This window comes from Falco punctatus, assembly GCF_963210335.1.
Source record: "Falco punctatus genome assembly, chromosome: 6".
Taxonomy (NCBI): Eukaryota; Metazoa; Chordata; class Aves; order Falconiformes; family Falconidae; genus Falco; species Falco punctatus.
The window spans coordinates 80,376,002-80,397,584 of NC_137585.1; the positions used below are offsets into that span (position 1 = coordinate 80,376,002).

Genomic DNA, 21,583 nt, shown 5'->3' on the forward strand with positions numbered 1-21,583 from the left:
CTGCTCTTCCAATGATCTGATGACCACCTTACATTATTTTACACCTTCTTCCCTCCCAAGAATTGATTTTGAAGACGGCCAGTATCAACTCTCCCCCTTCTTAGCTTTAGCCTTTTCACTTCCAAATTCTATCAGAAACTATACACTGCAAATTAGTTTGATACCTGCATTCTCTCACACACTTTGGCAGACAGGAAAAAAACAACACATTTTTTCCATTTTTTTTTCTACTTCTCATATCAACATTAGTAACATGAATAATCCCCTTGCTCTGTATTCTAAATCTGAAGTACAGGATTCTGATAAAAAAAAGAATGGTTCCCAAAACATTATTGTATAGCATTTAAAATCCTGTGAAAAGTTGCAATATAACAGAAAACAGTCTATATAGATGTATAGATGTAATAGCTAAAGTATTCAACTAGCCACTATAATTTAGTTAATAAAGTAACACTTCCACAGAAAATTATAAAATTAATGAACAGATTTTTGAGGTAGACAACAGAACTCCATTTCAAAGAGAAATTAAATACCTCTGAATGTCTATTGATTTTTGCTAGCTCTGCTGCTGTTTCCTCACGTTTCGTCTTTAGATTTTTGTCAGCTCCCAGCTGAAGCAACTTCAAAATTACACTTTTATGTCCATGCTGTGCTGCCCATATTAATGCCTGTAAAGAACAATTTTGTTTTACCAAGCTTACATAGGGAGCAAATGAGAACAGAGGTTCAGTCAATAATGCAACCGTTGTAAGTTCTTACATGGCAGAATCTGGAGACAATTAATGCAAAAGAATCTCAAAGCGGTGTTAAAGCAAAAGAATATACTGATGAGTATCTCTGATAGTTGTACTTAGAAGCAAGTTTCTGGGGCTTTGCTTTTTAAAATTTTTACCATTAATTCCAACACAGAAGTAAATCGCTTACCGAATATCCATTTTCATCTTGGGCATTTATGTGTGATCCGTGAGCAGCAAGAAGAGCAACAACTTGAGGATAGCCTTTTCTAGCTGCATACATCAGTGGAGTCATTTGTTTCCTGAAAGAAAAGGGAATGGGCATAACAGTTTTCACTCTACTAAAACCAGTGAGTATCAGCAAATCACCCATTCTTCCCCTCAATTAAAAAAAAAAAAAAAAGAAGTGGCAAAGACTTTAATTTTTACTTCAAAAATTATTTTTAAAAGACACAGCTTAAGTGATGAATTCTATATGCAGTTTAATTTAAATCCTAAGTTCTGAAAAGAAACATGCAGTTCATGGAGGGCAAGCTGTAGATCACAACCAAATATTTAAGAGGAAGAATATTAAGAAGAACAACTACATACTTGCAAAACTCTCTCTGGTAAAAACAGCGTAAGCAAAAGAATCACAGGTCACACACCTCTTGCCCATGTGCACAGGTGCAGTGACACAGCACACAGTACACACATATTATCAACATTTAGACCTGTCTCCCACCAAGTATGCCCAACAGTAGTCTTCAGAGAATTACATAAAAATACCATACTTAAAATCTTAACTTTTCAAGTACTAAAACTAATTGTTTATAAAAATATTTTTGTCCTTTATCCCATTCTTGTTTTCTGTTCCCAGAAGTGTTTGTGTTGACTCTTTCTCTCCTACATATACTATTTCTTACAATTGCTGAAGAAGTGAGTACTTAGACACCACCTTTCCCATTATTGTTTCATTTTTTTATATCCCCAAACCATGATGACAACAGTCCATTGATCTTATGCTTCTATTGAGATGCTTGTAAAATTGTGAAATTGTGAAACCATTGTGAATTGCTCTGCATACTTTGGAAGAAAAAAAAAACCTGCTCAAAAAGCTTCTGCTAGAAAAGATCTTTCCAGACGCCTGACACTTCTTATTTGGTGGAATAAGATTGTAGAATTTAAAAAAAATGCAGTATTGGAGGAGAAAAATGTGCAATTTCTGGTCGATATGAAGTAATCAATTTAAGCTAAAGTATTTTACTAGTGATGTTCAATTAAAATTTATTGTCTCTTAAAATGCAGTATTTTTTCCTGAAAAACTATCATGTATTGCTTTTAATGTAAAGTTCTGTGTCAAAAATCCGCTGTCAGAAGATTATTCTATCTTGTTAGTATACACTTGAAGGGAGGATTGTTCTTTCCAATGTTGTTTCTTAATAGTAAGTTCAGTATTGAGCACTAGAGGGACCCCCAAAAGCATATGTATACCAGAGTATGTGTCTCAAAATACAGACTTCAGCCTCCTTCCTAAGTATTGCTCTAAGACTTCGCCCACCTTTCCTTGTTATTGCTTATTCACAAAAGGATAATATTTTGTCTTATGCAAACACAGCTAAAAGGTCACTGGAAAAAATCCAGTCTATTACAAACTGGAAAGAGCCTTATGATGGGGGGAAAAAAAAACACCAGTAAATTACCTGGAGATAAACAAAATGAAAGGTAATCAGGCCTTCGAGACATACAGTCAATAAGAGAAAGGAACTTGCTCATGAATTGAAGAGACTTGCATCAGTCTATAACTAATTCAGTCCATCAATACTGCAAAAGCAGAAGTTCTGATTGAATTTAAGGAGGCATTTTTAATATGTCAGTCAGTGAAACTGGTCACTCAGAGAAGTTCTGTAGTCTCCACCTTTGGTAGGTTTCGAGATCAGATGGCAACCTAGCCCAATGTCATTGCAGAGGTGGCTTTACGGAAGAAGTTGGACTAGAGACCTCCTGAAGTCCCTTCTGACCTGAATTACCCTGTGATCTTATGAAGATTACCATAAAAACAGAGAAAAAGACTCTACAATCTGCCCCTGTAACTTAACAACTGGTAAGATAGCAATATAGGTATCTATCTATCTATCTACATATACAGAGATCTATAGATCTCTGTATTTTAAAGAATGAACCGAAGTTGATTACAACCTAATAAACTGGAGCAACAGAAATCAAATTTGTTTGCCTAATGTGAACACTCATTCCGGCGCATATTTCTATTCAGTGGCAAGTAGCTTTTGACACTTTGCATGCTATCACCTTTGAAGTATTTACATCTGACTGCAGAAACAGTCCGTTCATGCCTGTTTTCATTTTTGTTTCTTCTGCTTTCAACTTTTTTTTTTTTTTTTGAACTTGCACACTACTACCACCTCCTGCTTTTTCAAAGGAAAAATACTGAACAAAGTTCACTGGCTACAGAAGATTCTTCTCCAAGAAACATCATGTAGGGGTTACAGCTGTACAGTACTGCAGACATGGTATCTGAAATCAAAGCAACTCCTCAATGACATTTAAAGCCACTGAAAAAGTTCCTCCATTTTTAAAGTAAAACCCAATAAACATGACATATAAAAGATCCACTAACATAAATATGCAAAAATTCCAGCACTCCGTTTTAATGTTTTTTTCAAAGGCTACAAGCTGTTTCAGGACAGAAACATACATACAGCTGCATAAATCTGCAACTGCATTTACATACCACTGTATATGAGGGTGTACCATTTAATGTCTTGGACACATGCTGCACCGCTTCAGAAAGCAAGGTTCATTTACATCTATGTCCACAGGAGGGAGACCAGAGCATTAGGGAAAACAAATCTTGTCTTCTACAAATACAAAAGACGCAAAATCCACTGTTCCTTGCTAAAGTTGAAAAGAAATTAAATGTATTGGTTCATCTTACTGCAATCTAAAAATGTACACAGAAGCTGTAGTGATAAGCATCCACATAAAAGATCTGAAGAATCCTTTTATCATTTTGACGAACCATGCAGACATCCACATTTCAGCCATCTGGCTTGCAGATGACCTTCTTGTCCAAGAACCTGTGAAGTCCTTTTGGATGGCACAGTTTGCCACATGACATTTCCCATATTGAACATGATACTCAAGTCACAATCAGTAAGTAAAAGAAAAATAAATCTTAAAAGTCATATAAATAATTTATTAATTAAGCATGATGTCTGTTCCAACTATGTCTCCTGCCAGCACCTAAATAAAAAGCAAGGAATTCGCTGGTCTCACACAAATGAAGTGGGGGTTTTTGTTTGTTTTTATCTTTAGGTCTCCCAGCTTTTATGTTAAGGCTGGAGAAAAAGACAAAACCAAAAGGTTTTTCAGTTTTTAGGGTGATCCAAAACTTTGTATGTGACATCCACATAAAGGTACAACCAGAGGTTCTTACAGGCTCACTTCATCTTCATCCTGTCAAAAAAACCAGGCAAAACATAACCACAAGTGAGCAAGCTGAGTGGAACAGTCCTAAAAGCCATAATTTGGAGCCTCCTACCCTGGATAACCACAAGCCATGATAAAACCAGCTGATAACAGCAATACCTAGCTATGTCACCAAAAATGTCCCAAGTACCTGTCTGTTATCACCAAGCTGAATCTGCAGTGCAGGATTCACCACACTTGACAAACACACATTCTTATGTTTGGGATCATGCTCTCAAGCAAGACAAAGTTCATCTTCCTGGAAAATTCCTGAAGAAGGAGGAGAGGAAGAGATGACATCTTCCATCTAGACCCAGGTTTCTGTCCACTGGGGAGATATCTATAGAAAACTCAGTATTTCGGGTTGGTGATCTTGAGAAATACAAGATGTATGTGAAGTCTCATGACTGGATATATGTTTATTAACTACACCAGTGTATTACTAATATAAAAAATACAGTAGGTAGAAAACATTTTAACCTTACGGTTTAGTCTCAATCTTTTACTGAGACCCCAAAGCACGGACACGATGCTACAAGACACTAATATTTTAGTTTACTGATCCTCAAACTGAACACTTCTTCAGATAATCAGGAAGTCTCTTTGGAAGCTTTTGGAGCCAGTTTCACCACTCCAGTGCTGTACATTAAAAGCCTGAAACTGAGAAATGAAGCGGTAATAGTGTGTCCACAGCAAGAGAATGAAAGCTACTTGCCCATTTTATGGTTTATTGGGGTTTTAAGTGGTGAAGTGGGAAACACTATACATCAAGTAGTAGTGGAAGAACATACTTTAGTGTACTGTGAGCTGCAAGATGCTTTTTCCAGGCATTATCTGCTGGAGCAAGTAGGAGAGTCCTCAACCTTCTTGAAGCAGAACTTTTTAGGAGAATGGAACATACAGCTCTAGTAAGAAGGCTGAGCTGGAAAAGCTGACATCTTTGTTTCAGGTTCCCTAGTTTTAGGCTTTATTGCCAGTTCTTGTACCTTCCTGCTTCTGAACTCTGTTTGCATGATTGTTTTAAAATTAAAAACCGGCATCTATGTAAGTTGTACAGCACGCGGAGGTGGGAAGGTAGACAGCTACAAAGCCATCTTCATATGACTAGAAAAATACAAAGGATACGATTATAAAAGGGATTAACATAAAAATTAACAATAGGGATGGCAGAACTCTATGCTATGACATTCCCAATTATCCTACACTGTCCTCCTACATCCTCACTCCACCACATTTTTACAAGCAAGTTGGCTTAGCTAAAAACACGCACACTTGGACGTAAAGTAGAAAAAAAAAAAGTTATCCCCATAATCAGAAACTTCTCAGACCGTTCTCAACTTTACTTTCAAAGTGGGGGTAAAGTCTGCAGTCCAGAAATTCAGCACGTATGTGTGAAATCTACTCCACCTTTCTAATGAAAGGGCAATTCCCTGTCATGTAATACCAATCCCGTTCAAATAACCCATAATCAGGGTAAACTAGTGGCAATGATAGGAACTTTAATATACTTGGGATAGAATGTTGCTGATATAATGCTAACAGATTTCAGTGCCGTTTTTTTTCCGTTTTACGCAACCGCTGCTCAGGTGACATTCCAAGACACCACGAGACACTGTCAGAATGCCTCCGTTAAAAATAGCACCTGATGTGGTTACTGTCCCCTAGTATTTTATACCTCTGCCCAGAAACTGTGATTAACAGTTGTGAGCCTGTCAGTACCACCGTATGGTCACTACTAACTGGGAAAAGTACAATCATCAACTTCAGTATCTGGACTCCTTCCTCCTACCAAAAGATCTGATGAACAAGACTCAACACCTACATTCAAAAGCCACTCTTCCAAACTCACAGAACTCACATATTTACCATGCTTTTGACTTCTCCTTAACTCAGATAAGAGGAGAGAAGAGATTTATGGACATAGCCCAGATGAATACAGTGCTTTGGTAAATGTAATTTTGCATGTAATTTTTTATATTTAGTCCCTCTGTACTGATGTTTGACCAACATAATAAAGTAAGTCTTTCTGTCCTGAGTTCATGGTGCTAGAATAAAAAACGCTCTGAAAGGCATGAAATGTAATAGAGCATAACATCACAAGGTGTTTTTTTTGCTCTGAGGTGGATCAAAGATCTTGACTCAATTAGCACTAAATTCTCTCATTTTCTTGGCCCAGTCATAAAATGCACTGTAGCACTTTAACTTTTCCTGGGCTATTTACCATTACTGAAACGTACTGTTTGTAATTTGGCATGGTTAACTATCACACAATGATGTCAAGGTCTCTGAAATTATTATGTGGCAGTACAGACTTACTATCTTATCAGCAGCAATAAATATCTTGCTAAAATTGAGGTGCTACACAATTGCTTTATTCTGAGTATGCAACCTGAAGAGAGAACTGGGCAATATTGCGATGAAAATTTTCCCCCTCTATTATCGTCTTCTCAAGAGGGCAAAACAGACCAAAAATTTCATCACGAAACCATTTCTGATATTCCTCAAAACTGCTCTGAATGTAAGCATAAGTGAATATACATAGTCAACTTAGTATCAGACCTGAGCAGTGACTGTATTTTCATGTATATGCATTCATGTACATTACAGTATGCTTCAAGCTCAACTTTTAATCTGTACAATGAAAAAAGACAGTTAAAGGTCTAGTTCTTATAATACTCACCCTGAAAAAAAAAGAAAAAAGAAAATCAAAGACTTTCTGAAGACTTTCCTTTAAACATACACAAGATTCATAATCATTTTAGAGCAGAAACACTGAAGACAGGCTTGGTCATTGACCAGGACTCAATTTTGCCAGACATTTTAGAAGTGAGAGAAAAAAAGCCACACACAACAAAACCAAACCTCCATCTATACCATACAGAACAAGAGACAAAGAGCTTATATCAAAATAAAGGAGGTTTCAGTCATTCACCTATTTGTACCTTCTTCTAACAAAGAGCTATTGGCATGAAACATCAACTCAAAATACTCTGCTTACTGGAAAACCCATTAGGTTTCTTTTACTCTATGTAAACAAGAACTTGGAGCATGTAATTGCTAAAATCCATATTTACCGAACAACCTATGACATGCAAACCTTAGCAGCATTAATTTGGTTATCAGTTGGCCATGCCTTCTCCCTAAAAAGAAATCATAGCTTAATATTAATAAAACCAGTGTACCTTTAAGAAAGCACTGCAGGTTAAGAGATGTTAAAAAAAAAAAAAGACTGCTTAAATATTTCCAGGCCTTACAAAAGGATATAGTATATAATTTACATTTTGGAGCAAGAGGGAGGTGAATGATGCAAGATAAGCAGAACAAATTTTTCAAGGTAGCATTCACTTAAATGAAGCATTCAGGCTACAGTAGCTCTACAAAGGCTATAGAGAGCAGGTCTTACAATGCCTTGTTTGTTTCACCTAGCCATGACGTTGCTCCTTACTCCTCTTTCAAAACTCTTCAGCTAGCACTTATGCTTTCATATTTCACATTCTCACCAACAAAACTGTTTTTACAGCCATCAGTATGCAGTTCCCAATTGTAATTTAGCAAAAATATCGGAAGTTACTCTACTGAATACTTTCTCCTCAGTACTCTATCCTATTGCAAAGAAACCACTTACCTACTCCAGCCTTAAGCACATCTTCTTTCTTAGACTACATTTCAAAAATGAGTTTATTTCTCGTTAGTCCTTCCCCACTCCATGCATGCTTCATGAATCACACCAAAAACATTGCAAGTTTCTGTGTATCATCTCCAGATGACATGAAATAAAAAAGTCTACTGGCTGCCCTGACAGTGCAAAGGATAAATAGTAAACCCTACCTGACATGCAAGTGAAGTATTCTGCTCTGCATTCACACACATTCCAGTTGACAGAGGACAAAAGACAAGCATCATTCTGGTTCTTAAAAGCTGAGACAGCCAAATAATGGGAACCTTGTTTTTAACACCTGCAGTAAACTGATAACACAGGAAGTACTCTCACAATAACCTCAACTCAGTGACAGTTCTGATGCTCTCCTACAGAACGTCCTGCCTGCTCTGATGAAATGGGTGAAATGGGACTGCTGTGCCACGTAGAGGCTGTGTTTTGTTCCCTTATCTTCACAGAAGATGCTTTGATGCATTTCATCCCCCTATTTCAGAGCACAGTGGAAGAAGCCCACAAGAAGCAGCAGCTGCTGCCTGCTCAGATCTAACGATGGAGTGGTATACACAAATGTCAAATACTGGAAAGGAATAAAGCAGCACAAAGATTTTTGAAAAATCCAGACCTTGTCATCTAATTTCTACTTTTGTTTGGTACAAATATGACATTTCTGATTGTCAATTTATATTTTCATTTGAGAAAAATTACTATTGTGAAAGTGAAAAAACCACAACTGGACACTGTATCTGATGCATGGAAGTGTAACTCATATGTTAGCACAACGTCTCAGGAAACAAAGATAGCAAACAAATATTTGTATATAAAGACCAACTATGCATAACATACTCTAAGCTTATAAAGTTTTCCCCTTAAAATTCCCATCTCTCGTGTCAGAACCCAAATTCCACCCCCCCTTCAAATTTTAGCCAAAGGCTTTTCCAATTGTAAACCTGCAGCTTTGTACTCTGGCTTACATTTTCAAACACCCAGGACAAAGTTTAATAATGCAAAAACTTCTCCCATTTTTAAAAGCAGGATGTTGAACCCACCACCCAGCTATCTGACAGCAAGAAGTGTAATTATTTCAGAGTCTGTAGCCTTCTCTTCTTTCATGAACAATTTTTAACCTTTCTGATAAAAATAAATGAATGGCATTTAAATTTGGTACTAGATATTAGTGGCATTTCAGCACAACTATGTTTCCTCCTTGTGTATCAGTACTATGCTCCCAGTGAGGTTCAGGCCCCAGAGTAATTGAATTCTATTAATAAGAACCAACAGGCCTCCAATTCTGTTCTTTTTAGAGGGTTAGACAGTTCACATATCTCAGGTAATGCGATAACAAGAACTGTGGTGTAAAAAATGAGTTTCAGTTAGTTGAAAAACAAAGTTTCAATTGGACCAAAAAATATCTTGTTTTTCTAGCAGAGGGAAGACATCTTATCCTGGGTCAGGCCATAATTTCTTTCTTTTTTATGCAAAATGAAACACTGCATCAGACTAGGCAACTACAGATATCTCACAATGCTCTTCTTCAGACTGCTGAGATACAAAGGGTAATTCAAGAAACAAGCTGTTACTTGTTTTTAAAAGGAGATTATATCTCCTTTTAATCTGGATTATTTGAGATTGCACTGGAATACATGTATTTTATTTACAGAGAAGTTTTCTATTTCCATTGGAGGCTAGCTATATTCCTTTCACACGCAGTACCTACAAAAAGCTAAAAAGGAGGACATGAATTTAAATAAAGAATAACTGATTTAATTTACATCCTTTTAGAGAAGAGGCAGTATGATTTTGGAAAGGCAGAGGACATATTTCTTCCCCTTATAATGCAGTCAACTGAAGTATTATGATTAGTTTTTATCTTAAATTTATATTGTCAGCTGAGGAACATACTTAAAATTTGATAAAACTGATCACAGCCTTACTCAGATGAATGACTATAGTAGGAGAAATAAATATCTGGACACTAATCTCTCCTTATACAGACAGCAGCGAAGCTACAAAAAAGCTAATGAAGTGCACATCATCTTAATCAACAACAGCTACATCTATAGAAATGTTGCAATATATTAGTATTACATTTTATGCTGTATTCACAGACTTGGGGTTTTCTGGTACCTGCAAGTAAGGTTAGGGTCAGCATTCCTTGATAGAAGCAGTTCTACAGTCTTCAAGATGTTTTCCTCTGAAGCATGTGCAGTACATGCTGCCATCAGCACCGTGTACTTATCTGTTTTGAAACTTGCAGTTAGAGAATTACATACGTAAATGTAAATATCATGCTAATCCAGAAGTTCCTTTAAAAGCCCTTACATTTACTAGAGTTGTTAATTGTGTTCTGATACTCTTTTCTAAATATCTTAAGAGTAAAAAAACTGTTTTCCTTCTGAGAACCGAAGACACTCAAAAAGATGAGAGTGAATGGCACTAGTAAAGCATCCATTCCTACTGAAGTTTAGGACACTTCTTAGGTACCCAAAAACCCCAGTAGAAGCTTATCTATAGATGTTTATTACTCAAATCTTGTTCCACACCAGTAGATTCACTCCCTGTTCCTCCCCACCTCTCCCCAAAACACAGCTCAAGGGAAGAAACAGCTTACAGGAAGTTAACTGCAATGGATAAAAGAAGTGCATGAAATGTATTATAAGCACACAGCAGCATCAATTTTAGGGAGAAAGAGGCCCATAAAAAGGACAGTATAAGTAACAGGCTTTATTATATAGGGCTTCAGGAAAAAAACAAGTTTGCTCAACTAGACTACCAGGGTGCGGCAGTGGCAGGAGGAGGATTAGAAGTTTTAGATGTGGATTTAAAGAACATCTGCACAGTCCATAAAGGAGGAACCAGTGTATTTGCTCCAGCTTTGAGGCCAGCTGGGTGTTACATGCCACCTTTGCTCACAAATCAGAACTGTAAACTACTGCTGTTTGCCCACAGAACAGGGTAGATTTCCTTTCCCATGGTTGTCCTAGAGAGATATGGGAAGCAGCACACCTCAAGGACCTCAGTGAGTTAGCTGGCCCTAGAGTCTATTAGAAGGCTGCCATTTGAATAACTGCCTGTTTTGCTTATTGCACAAACTTGTTCACAAGTTCAAACATGCCTTTAACCATCTGTTTTAATAAGTATACTTTTAGCTGTACCTACTTCAGACCATACCATGAAGTGTTACAACATATTTTCTTTCTTTTAGAAGTTTTAAGACCATGTATATATTAACACCTTTATTGCTAACTGAGGTCAGATTTTATATTTAAACATAAGAAGTTTGTTATATACTTTATCCCCCTCTGCCCCACTTTATTTCTCACCACTTCTTCTCCCCCACCCCTCCAACCAAAGACCTTAGTTTTACATTTAAATTTGTCTGGTTTTTAAATATACATTTTCAACTACCTCATGTAGAAGTTCTAACACACACATAAATCAGTATGTTAAATGAAAAACTATGTTTCAGAGTCACTTAAACTCCTAACAGTAATCAATTAACATTTCAGTAAATTATCTGATACACTGACAGACTTTTACTCAAAATGTTTAACCTGGTTATCAGTAACATGAATAGAAAGATAGCAGGACTTTGAACAAAGGTAGTGATAAGCACCATTAATTTGGGAACGATACTTAAGAAGAACCTGTAGTTATATTTGTATTTGGTATTTCAGGTATCGAGAAAGAGTGGGAAATTTATTTCTGTTAGTGTTAACTATAGCTCACACATGTCAGCAAGAGAAGAAGGAAGAAACACCTTAAAATTCTCAGGTTTCTCTTGCAGATAAAAACTGGTAAGAGACTGCAAAGAAGATCAGTTTATGTTCAGCTTAGCTGAAACACCCAGAAGAGCCAGTGAATTTACTTCTCAAGGATGTGGCACTGATCTCATCCCATAGTGAATGCTACATCAGCTCCTTGTTCTTCACAACTACCAGAAAGGGTTAAATTAAGTAACCACTTACGAAGAATGACTGAAACATTACAAAAGGGGATTAACAGTATAGCTGTTATTAGGATTCAAAGATTACAGGATAATTAGTATAGGATCACTTATGTGATTGCCTGCTGATGTAAAAAAAAAAGCAGCAGGACTAGTGACATTTAGTACCACTTTAGGATGGCACAGTTTTACTGAATATATGTGGTCTCACATAAATCAACGACTTGCACCGGCGTTCCTGACTGGACAGTACTCTGCTGTGCATATGCCCTAGCTACTGTTTCCCTACACAGACTAACAGAAACAAGCCTAGAAACCTGATCCAACCAAGGTGCCACTTAGGGCAAACAGTCGAACACACACTGAAAAAAAAAAAAAAAAAAAAAAAAAAGCCATGCATGTTGGTTAACCAGTCAGCTGAAACTGCTGTCCACGGCAGCTTCTGCCCCATTTATAGCTCTCTACAGCTATAAACAAGCACCAGGTCCGAGGTGCAGGCTGCCACAGCTGTAGGCAGCCACATGGAAGTTTTCTGAAGTTGGCTACAAGGCCAGTTATTCAAGGGCATGACTGCTTTTGGTGTAGACAACCTACTGCAATCTCATACTCTGATCAGCTGCTAAGAAGTTCAAGAAAATTTTCAGAGCCAGATTTGTACCATCAGCATTTCAGTCTACTACTATTACAAATACTGGCAAGTTAACCACAGTTTAAGTAGGAAAAAGTTATTATTAAGCCATAAAAATTGACAGAGGAACTGGTATTACTTAGAAGCTCCACTGAACTCTTGCAGAAAAAGGTGATCTAGCAACACACTGAAAAAAAGTTTTCACTTAACAGAAAAATTCTCTTGTTTCAGAGAAGTCTACGTTACTTTCCCATGAACTGGAAGCTACCTGTTGTTTTGGATTCTAGCTGGTTTCTGCATATGTGTACTTCATAACAGCATGTAATAAAGGAAGTTTTAACTATATAACTTTATCCTACAATTCCTGAACAAGGAAGTAGTTGGGACTGGGAGTACTTGGGGTGGGGGGTGGGGAGACAGATTGAAGAAAAACAAGAAAACCCATCGAATGATTCCAGATCAGTTCCAAAAACACGATTTTTACTTTAAAACTCCTACTTTTCCTTCAAAACTGTGAAAGCTAGTCTAGGTCTCAGTTCCAATGTGAACTTTGATTTTTTCCACCCTACATATGTAAAAAGATAATGAGGATAGGACAATGTCTGGTACTGAACATTCCTGGCCAGTATTTTTCATTCACATCTTACCTATTTCAAAAGATGCATTAGCACCTCTGTCCAGAAGAAGACGCACTACTGCAAAGTCAGCCACACTGGCAGCACACATCAGGGGAGTCCATCCAAACTGAAAGCTAGATTCTACGCCTACACCTATCAAAATTTAAGACACTGAAATCATAAAACTGCACCACAATAAACATGCTTTTTATAAACCTTACTCTCAATATGTATCATTACAAAGGTTACACACTGTTTGCATTTAGTCCTAGGGAGAAAAGTTTTTTATACCATTTCCATTTTTGTAATACACTTTATCTAGAACATCAGAAAACTTCTAAAACTGACAGCAAGGAAGCTCAATTCTCAATCCAAGTTAAGTACCACAGAAAGACTACGTTTAAGAAAATGTAACCAACAAATTTAAGTTTCAGGGAAGTGCACAGAATCTCTGTTTTCTCCACTTATGTGTAATCGCTTTCTTCAATCAAAATTAAAAATTTTGATTCCTGCCAAGCCAAGTGGACTGCTGTGGCAGCAAACTGTTTGTCAAGCAATTAAGATCATAGTGACTAGGGTTTTCCTGCTCCACATTTCCTTTAATTCTCTGCCTTGCAATATCATTAACTAACAGATACAAGTTTTGCATACAGTACTAACAAAATATTAGTTCGACAGAAAGAAGAAATAGAAGATTATTCAAGATTCAGTCACAACCACCGGATCTGTTTGTTACTCTTTGTAATAGCCATGTCTTCCTTTGCGGCTAGAAGTAAGCTTGTCAGACAGCCTCCCCAAATCCACCAAGAACCAAGTACCAGATCAAGACAGTGATCTAACAACTTTCAAATAAAAATCTCTATACATTTTTGCAATAAGAGGAATCATCTTTCCTTCAATTCTTCCTCAAATATTACTTCCTCCAGAACAGTTTCCATCAGCTGGTTCCAACTTAGTCCAACGGTGATTATGGATAATCAAAAATACTTCTTTACAAGAGACAGCTCTGAAAAAAAATCAGAACTGTCCTAAGAAATTTGTGACAGTCAAGCTACATGCATACCTTCTCATGCAAAATTTGTATTTACTTTCCCTGCCTTGGTAGTTTGTCAAAGACATGCTCAAGTCAGTGTAGCAACTTACAGTCATTCAAGCTAAGGGAGTAAAAGGTCACTGCTCTTGGATTGATTCTTCAACTGTTTAAGATCACTGGAACTGTAGAAGCCATCAGAACAGAGGTAACATTCAATGAAAGCCAGGTGTTGAAGTGTTCTAACACCTCAAACACCTGCAAGCCACAGAATTCATGATCAAATCTTAGTAATGCATACATACTAGCTGCAGTCCTTACCGTCACAGCATGCCAGTTTGTCTGCAGTATACAAACTGTTTCATTGAAGCCCACAGCCAAGTTCTACAAGGGGAGCCAGCAAGCATCCCTTAGAAGTCGTATCTGAACTTCCATGTAGATGAGTCACTTCAAGAACTTAGTCTGATATCCAATAGTCCACTGAAGTAACACTAGCAAGAAAGGAACACCAGAAAGCTGGCACTCCATCAGCCTTAAGAAGTCCCTTCTCCTCTTAAGAAAAGCAGTCCATGTAACTAGATCTCCCATTTGAAGCTTTTTATTTTACTATGTATCTGAATAATAGTGACAAAAGATCTATTTGGCAGGCATATAGAGACTTAATAAACTCTAAATACTGGAAGTACAATGGTCTAAGCTGTGTTACAGCTTGTTTGTTCTGTGTGGTCTCCTGCCATCTTTGTAGTGACTGTCTTGAAGTACTACACAGTGTGAAAGTCACAATGCAAACCAGCTTGAGTCCTAAAGGAAGACAAAGAAAGGACAACTGAAACTGTAATGGTTGTGTTGCTTCTTGGCTGCATGGTTATAGTTGCTGACTGAACCAGAAACGTCTCCCCTTGGTTACTACTCAGACTCCCTCATTACATGAATTGTTCTTGAAGTAAATTGTGCTAGTTTAGCATTTAAAAAGGGCCTTAAGAAGTCCTGTAAGGCAACAGTGAAGCCCAGAAAAAAATTTTTAGTGAAAAATCAGGCCATATCCAATAGCCAGAGAGAGGCAAGGCTGCTGCAGCTCCACAACCCCAGGTCCAACCAGTGTCAGTGCTGTGCGTGTGTTCACAGCAGGCACACACATACACACACACCACACACAAAGACAGACAGTGCACTCGTATGAACACCAATAGCACCAATGGTCCCATCCTGCTCCCCTCTGGGGCAGATCTACCTCCTCCAGCTACTGGCATCACAGACAGACCAGGCCTCTGACCCCTGGACCCAGCTCCTATAGCTGACATATCCTTTCACTCACTCCTGTCTCTACAGTCACTGCCACCCAGATGCAAGGGCCCTATGACGGCCCTGGGAGTTCCTTCCTCTGAGTCCATAACTTGGGTTCCTGCCACCCCTTGGGCTTCTCTGCTCCCCTGGGCTGGTGCAGATGTGCCTGTGATGGACTGATTGCTTCCATGATGGGCCTTGGGTTCCTCCACCTCCTTTGTGGGCATGAGCAGAGGAGCTTTTCAGTCACATAATCTCACAAATTATGTCTAGGAGGCAAAGCAGATACAACGCTTTCTTACAATCTGAGTTACAGATAAATATTCTCCTCTAACTAGGAATGCGGAGAAATACGTTCCAGACCCAGATGAACTCTACAGCAGAAATCACATGAAGCATGTAAATAATGGTGAAGCAAAAGAACAGCAAAGGAAGAATTATGCTCTTTCTGTGATTACCACAGTTTCTCTCATATTGCTTTCAGATATTTTGTTGACTGTGGCTAATGATAGTTATGGTATAGAGGCTGGTTTTACACAGAAAATGTAACCTCAAGTTCAAAAAGGCTAACAAGGTAATGTCCAAAAAACTACAACCAACCTCTATCTACAGCTTTTTATGGTGAAAAATTCCATGCTTGATACCAAAAAAATAAGGTCTTGAATAGTTTAAGAACAGCTCTTCATATTAGAATCCATTTACATTCACACCCAATTTAGCTGAGGAAAAAGTTCTAAAACACTCGATTCTAGAAGCCTTCTCTCTCATAGACAATATTGATTTAAGTCTGTCAGCAGTTTGTGCTGTGGTTTCACAATACCTTAAAACTGACTTACATCAGATCTGCTGATGTCTCCCACTGTTGGGCCAGCTATGGTTCTCATCTGACTCAGCCTTCAGAGTTCCTAGACTGGTTGAAAAATTATTTGTGCACACATCCCTCTCACTCCTATAGTTTATTGATACTTTCATTCCCTGCACCAGCTCACAAAAGATCAGAGGAGCTTCATCACTCATGCAAAGACAGGAGTGGAACTGACTGCTGAATGAAAACTGGCAAGAGGAATTGACTAGCTCTATCTTTGATCAGCCTAAACTGTCATGAGGTCCTAACTTTTAATTCCATCTGAGGAAAATGAACATATTAATTATATGGTGTTAAATATTCCACTCCCAAAGCAGACTAAAATGCTCGTCGTCTTTGACCCTACTACTTACATTACTTTTTGTGACACAGACTTCAGAAGCTTACAGAATCATAGAATGTTTTGGGCTGAAAAGGACTTTAAAGATCATTTAGCTCCAACCCCCGTGCCATGGGCAGGGACACCTTCCACTAGACCAGGCTGATCAAAGCCCCATCCAACCTGGCCTTGAACACTTCCAAGGACGGGGCATCCACAACTTCTCTGGCAAACCTGTGCCAGTGCCTCACCACTCTCATAGTGAAGAGTTTCTTCCTTATATTTAATCTAAATCTATCCTCTTTCAGTTTCAAGTCATTCCCCCTTGTCCTAGAACTACAAGCCCTTGTCAAAACTCTTCTCCAGCTTTCCTGTAGGCCCCCGTCAGGTACTGGAAGGCTGCTCTAAGGTTTCCCTGAAGCCTCCTCTTCTGTAGGCTGAACAATCCCAGGTGTCTCAGCCTGGCCCCACAGGAGAGGTGCTATAGCCCTCTGGTCATCTTTGTGGTGCTCCTGGACTTGCTCCAGCAGGCCCATGTCCTTCTTATGTCGGGGGCCGCCCTAAGAACCAAGTTGTTCTTAGTATGTTGCCATTTTATAGTCGGGGTAAGAGAAGATATTGCACTTGTTCATTTCCTAAAGGAGCTCTGTACAAAGATTCTTAAGGCAATGGCTAAGCAAGCCGGAAGACAGGCTCTCGCACTGTCTGCAAGAATGGCCCCAGCTGTTGCTAGGTAATCCACTTCCAACACAAACTCTGAGTTTGGTTGAGTGCTGGTAGCGAGCCTCCTACAAGCTCTACTGAACATACACTAAAGGCAACTTTGGAGGCAAAGATTTAATCTGACTGAGCACCCATGCTCTGAAGGACAATGTTACCTTTCTTCAGAAAGGCCTCCTATTAGAGAGGCACTGTGTTCTACTGCTTTGCAGGACAGCACTGCATGGGTCAAAATTTACTGTTAATAGTATTTTCAGGAAATCATAGATTCTCTTGTGATAATACCTTGTGCATTTCAGGAGACAGGCCACTAGACTACAGGAATCTTCGGCCTGACCTTATGCTCTTACAGACATCTATCATTGTCTTCCGACAGCACAGAACTGCTCAGTATGTACCAGGCACTAACACAGAAAGTGAAATATTGCAGTATGACTACAAAAAAGCAATTAAAAATGGAGGGCTGCTACAAAAAAATTAAGCAATCTGATGCACAGACACCCCTAAACACTCTACCTATAAATAAGAACATATTTTCTCAAAGCAAGGGAGAAGATGTATTTTACTCTGTATTACATCTCTATGTTTCAGCCTGTGCAATATTTTTTACTTATTTTAAAAAGAAAACCATTCCCCCACTGTAGTGACAAACAGTATTCTAAAAGGGCAAGTAATGTAATTGTTTAAAAACTCATAAAAAAATCACTGCTAACTAGGAAACTAATTTTGTCCAGCCATAAAACATTTTTTTCTTGGAGAACAAGCTCTTGGCTACGATATTCTGCTTTCTTGCCGAAGCAGAACTTCCTGACAATTATCACTAGGCAGGTCAACTCAGCTATGTGGTTTTTGATTGCTGTGGATGCTCCAGTAAGTGATCCAATCCTCCTAACACTGAGTAACAGAAACACATTACAGACAAATACTGAGTAACAGAACAGGAAGAAAAGCTTTTAGCGTTAAGACAAACTACTTTTTAGAGAGAAATGCCACATAAACCCTATTAGACCTTTCAGAATCACAAAATCTTTGTCCAACTGATGTTGCCAGGACAGCAGTATTACACAGAGCACATACCAGAAACCTAACAGCGCTGTGAGTGACAAAAAAAAAAAGCAATTTCTTAACTGGGGGGGGGGGGCATTAAAACAAAGAAAGCCAGTCTCCCCTCCCTACCTCCCCCAGCAACCTTCCAACACCAAAGCAAGACTACCCACTGAATTCTCACTCTCAGTTTAAACCACCTCAAATTCAGTAATTGATATGTTCAGGTTAAGGATGCATCTGAAAACAAAGTTTATTTCATACATTTCATAGTTCACACATTATAGTTTTCTCAATTTTCAGGGCTCCTGACTGACAAAGGGAATATAAATTAGAAGGAATTTGCTGGAATACTGCATGCTGAGTCACTGAAAAAGTAATTCCATCTTTAAAGTAAGAGCTTATATCATGTATTGGAAACATTCACATATCCCTACATGCACTTGACACGTTATTTTAAAACTAGAAACTCTGAAGCTTTAGAGTTCTTGCCAAGTTCAATTAAAAATATTCAACTACATAAATGACTTTCCTCACCGGAGTTTAAGAGTTCTTCAATTAATGACACATCACCACAAAACACAGCCTTCTTTAAAGCTTCATTCTTGTTCGCCTGCAACATTTGATCCAACTCCTAGATCAGCAAAGAAAAGTTAAGTCAAAACCTAGTAAATGTTTCACTGTAAAAACTTGGTTTCAGTATCGAAGCACTAGTGATCTCTGCAAGGACAAAGCAAAGGTGGGGTGGGAGAGGAGCAAGGTAGAACTTTCCTTCTTCTATACACCTGCTTAGGCTCTACTGTAAAACTGAAGTTTTAAAATTAACTTTTCAGAAAGTTTCCATTCTTTGAAAATGTAAATAACTTCTTTCTCAACAGATCTGCTATCTTCCTACACTGCTCTCAGTTTTTCCTAACGGTGATTCATTTAAATTAAAATTCTTTTTCACCTTCTGGCACTTGAAAAACATAGCAACACATTTCTGTACCTTTTTTTGTACATTTCACAGGTTGCATCAAAAAATGTATCAGACATAAAAGTTAGACTTTGGGGCATCGGAGCTCAAATGACTAGCTGTGAGCCTTAGTACAGCATGAATCCATTGCTGGAAAGGGTTACCGTTCCTCTTTTCTCCTACTCCTGTGGTGACAGCGGTGTTTGTGTTGCTGCATCATGAATGATTTGGCTGAAAAATACCCTGACCAGAAGGCTAGTTTATGCATCAGGCAGTTCCCTGAATCAAGTTCCTTTCAAAAGCATCACAGGGTTGTTCTCTATTAAAGCTGCAAATGCAGCTGAAGATTGGTGGTGGCATTACCTTACATTATACAAAACATACCAAGTACTTTATACAAAGCACTTACATACAATGCTAAGTGGAGGACTATTCACTAGTTTCTTTGTTGACAGAAGTGGGTATGGGAAGAGAAGTTGTATTTCATGTTAAGTTTTGAAATCATAACATGACAACTCAGACTTACACAATTTTCCCCAGCACACTGTAGTCTATCTTTCCAACACCTTTTGTAAAGATTTCAGTAAATGCTCACTGTCTAGAAAACCAGAGGTGAGAAACTGCCAATATAATAATTTAGCCTTATTTTTGTTCTACTCAGCCAATGATTTCCAAATAACGCGCACCTTTGGATAGGAACCAAGTTAAAGATGAAACCCCCTGAAAAACTGACCATAACCTTTAGCATGAATATTGCAAATATTCAGTTACTTCCTTCTTCCAATTCCAGGCACGAAACAAACTGATGGCTAAAAAGCCTTGTAGAATCTCCCTCTGCCTCACACAACCATATGCCTCACACCCATTAGATGCGATAAAATCACTTAAACCTTCATATTTGCAAAAAAACGCTCAGAAGTTTATGATAGACAACAGTTTTATTGGCTCCAGTTGCTCTCAAGTTTATTCTCATACTGACACAGGAACTAGGGCCTGTTATTAAGGGGGAAGAGAAGCGTTCTGAATAAACATTAAGATTTTACATAAGACAAAGCCTCAAAATTTAGGTTTTATTTACTCCTGGGTTGAAGGTACAACGCTATTACCCTGCTAGGAAATCATCAGAGGAGGCACCAGCCGCAGCCCCTCCCGAGGCCACCCTCCTCAGCCAGGCCCGCCGAGCCCCGCGCCCCTCACCGCGGTTTCAGGCCAACACCGCCCTCCCTCGCCTTACGCCACCCTGAGGCCACCCGGCCGCCAGCCCGCGGGAGCCGGGAGCAGAGGCTCAGCCCCACCTCAGGCTCATGCCTCACGACGCCGATATCCCAGCCGTCCTCGTCGCTGTCGCCGTCCTCGTCGCCGCCCGCCACGACGCGGGACCCCCAGGGCAGGCCGGCCATGGCCCCCCGCTCCGCTCCGCTCCGCGCCGGCCAGTCACGTGGCCCGCGGCGTCCGCGCCGCTTTCCCGCGCAGGAGGGCTGGGCGGCGCGCGGACGGCCCGCCGCGTGCTGCGTGCGCGCCTGTGGGAGCAGCGGGCGGGCGCTGGGGTCCTCGGCCCCTCGCCAGCCCTGTGAGGGACACACTCCTCTGCGCCCGTTTCGGGGCTGGGTAGCTGTAATTTGTGAGGTGAAGGTGGTAGCCCGGTCTGTGCGTTACAGTGTTAGGTAAAAGAAACCAATAAAAATCACGGTTATAAGTATATGGGCACATAACGCAGCTTATGAGCGGCTCAGCTGTTTTGTGAGGTGTTAGTTAAACCTGGCCGGGCTGCGTGTGAGGTTGTCTCTTTAGATCTCTGATTAGTATATATGTGTAAATCTAAGGTAAAAGAGAAGGTTTTCTCTCTTTAATTTTTTATTTAATTATTTAATAATTATATTATTAATAATTAATAAATAAATTAAATTGTTGTTAATACACTCTTAAAATGCCACCTATCCTAATAGCAGTCAGTTACATTACTTATGTGTATGTACATGCATTGTTACATAGCCAAAGCCTGTGGTGGTGACAGTTAATGAGGGGAAGGTTGAACATCGTTAGCATAATGAGCTAAAATTCCACCCTGCTTCCTCCCACCTGGGTATACATGGGCATTACTTTTAATTTCAGAATTATAGTTTGATTTCTTTCTAATGACAGGTAATAATGTCTTACCCATCGCGAGGTTCACATGGAACTCTTTGAAGAACAGATGAGGAGCAATGTTCTGTATTTCATCCACGGGCAAAACTGCTTTTCGAGCTCAGCGCTGACCTTGTCCCAGTCTGAAATTAATTTGGTCTTCCACTGAATGAAAGAGAACAGAGAAGGGAAAA

At 39.1% G+C, this 21,583-nt stretch overlaps 1 protein-coding gene across 1 annotated transcript in view; it reads right to left on the reverse strand.

The window, feature by feature from the left end:
• The window catches only part of ASZ1 (ankyrin repeat, SAM and basic leucine zipper domain containing 1), a 47,302-nt gene extending 26,190 nt beyond the window's left edge, over window positions 1–21,112 (reverse strand). Inside the window, exons 1-6 of the mRNA XM_080391056.1 lie at window positions 20,561–21,112; window positions 18,848–18,944; window positions 13,079–13,201; window positions 9,985–10,096; window positions 925–1,036; window positions 534–668 (exon numbers count right to left, since the gene is read on the reverse strand). Of these exons, the coding sequence (XP_080247182.1) occupies window positions 534–668; window positions 925–1,036; window positions 9,985–10,096; window positions 13,079–13,201; window positions 18,848–18,944; window positions 20,561–20,665 (684 nt within the window). The 5' untranslated portion in view covers window positions 20,666–21,112. The remainder of the gene's footprint in view (window positions 1–533; window positions 669–924; window positions 1,037–9,984; window positions 10,097–13,078; window positions 13,202–18,847; window positions 18,945–20,560) is intronic.
• Window positions 21,113–21,583: the final 471 nt, after the last annotated feature.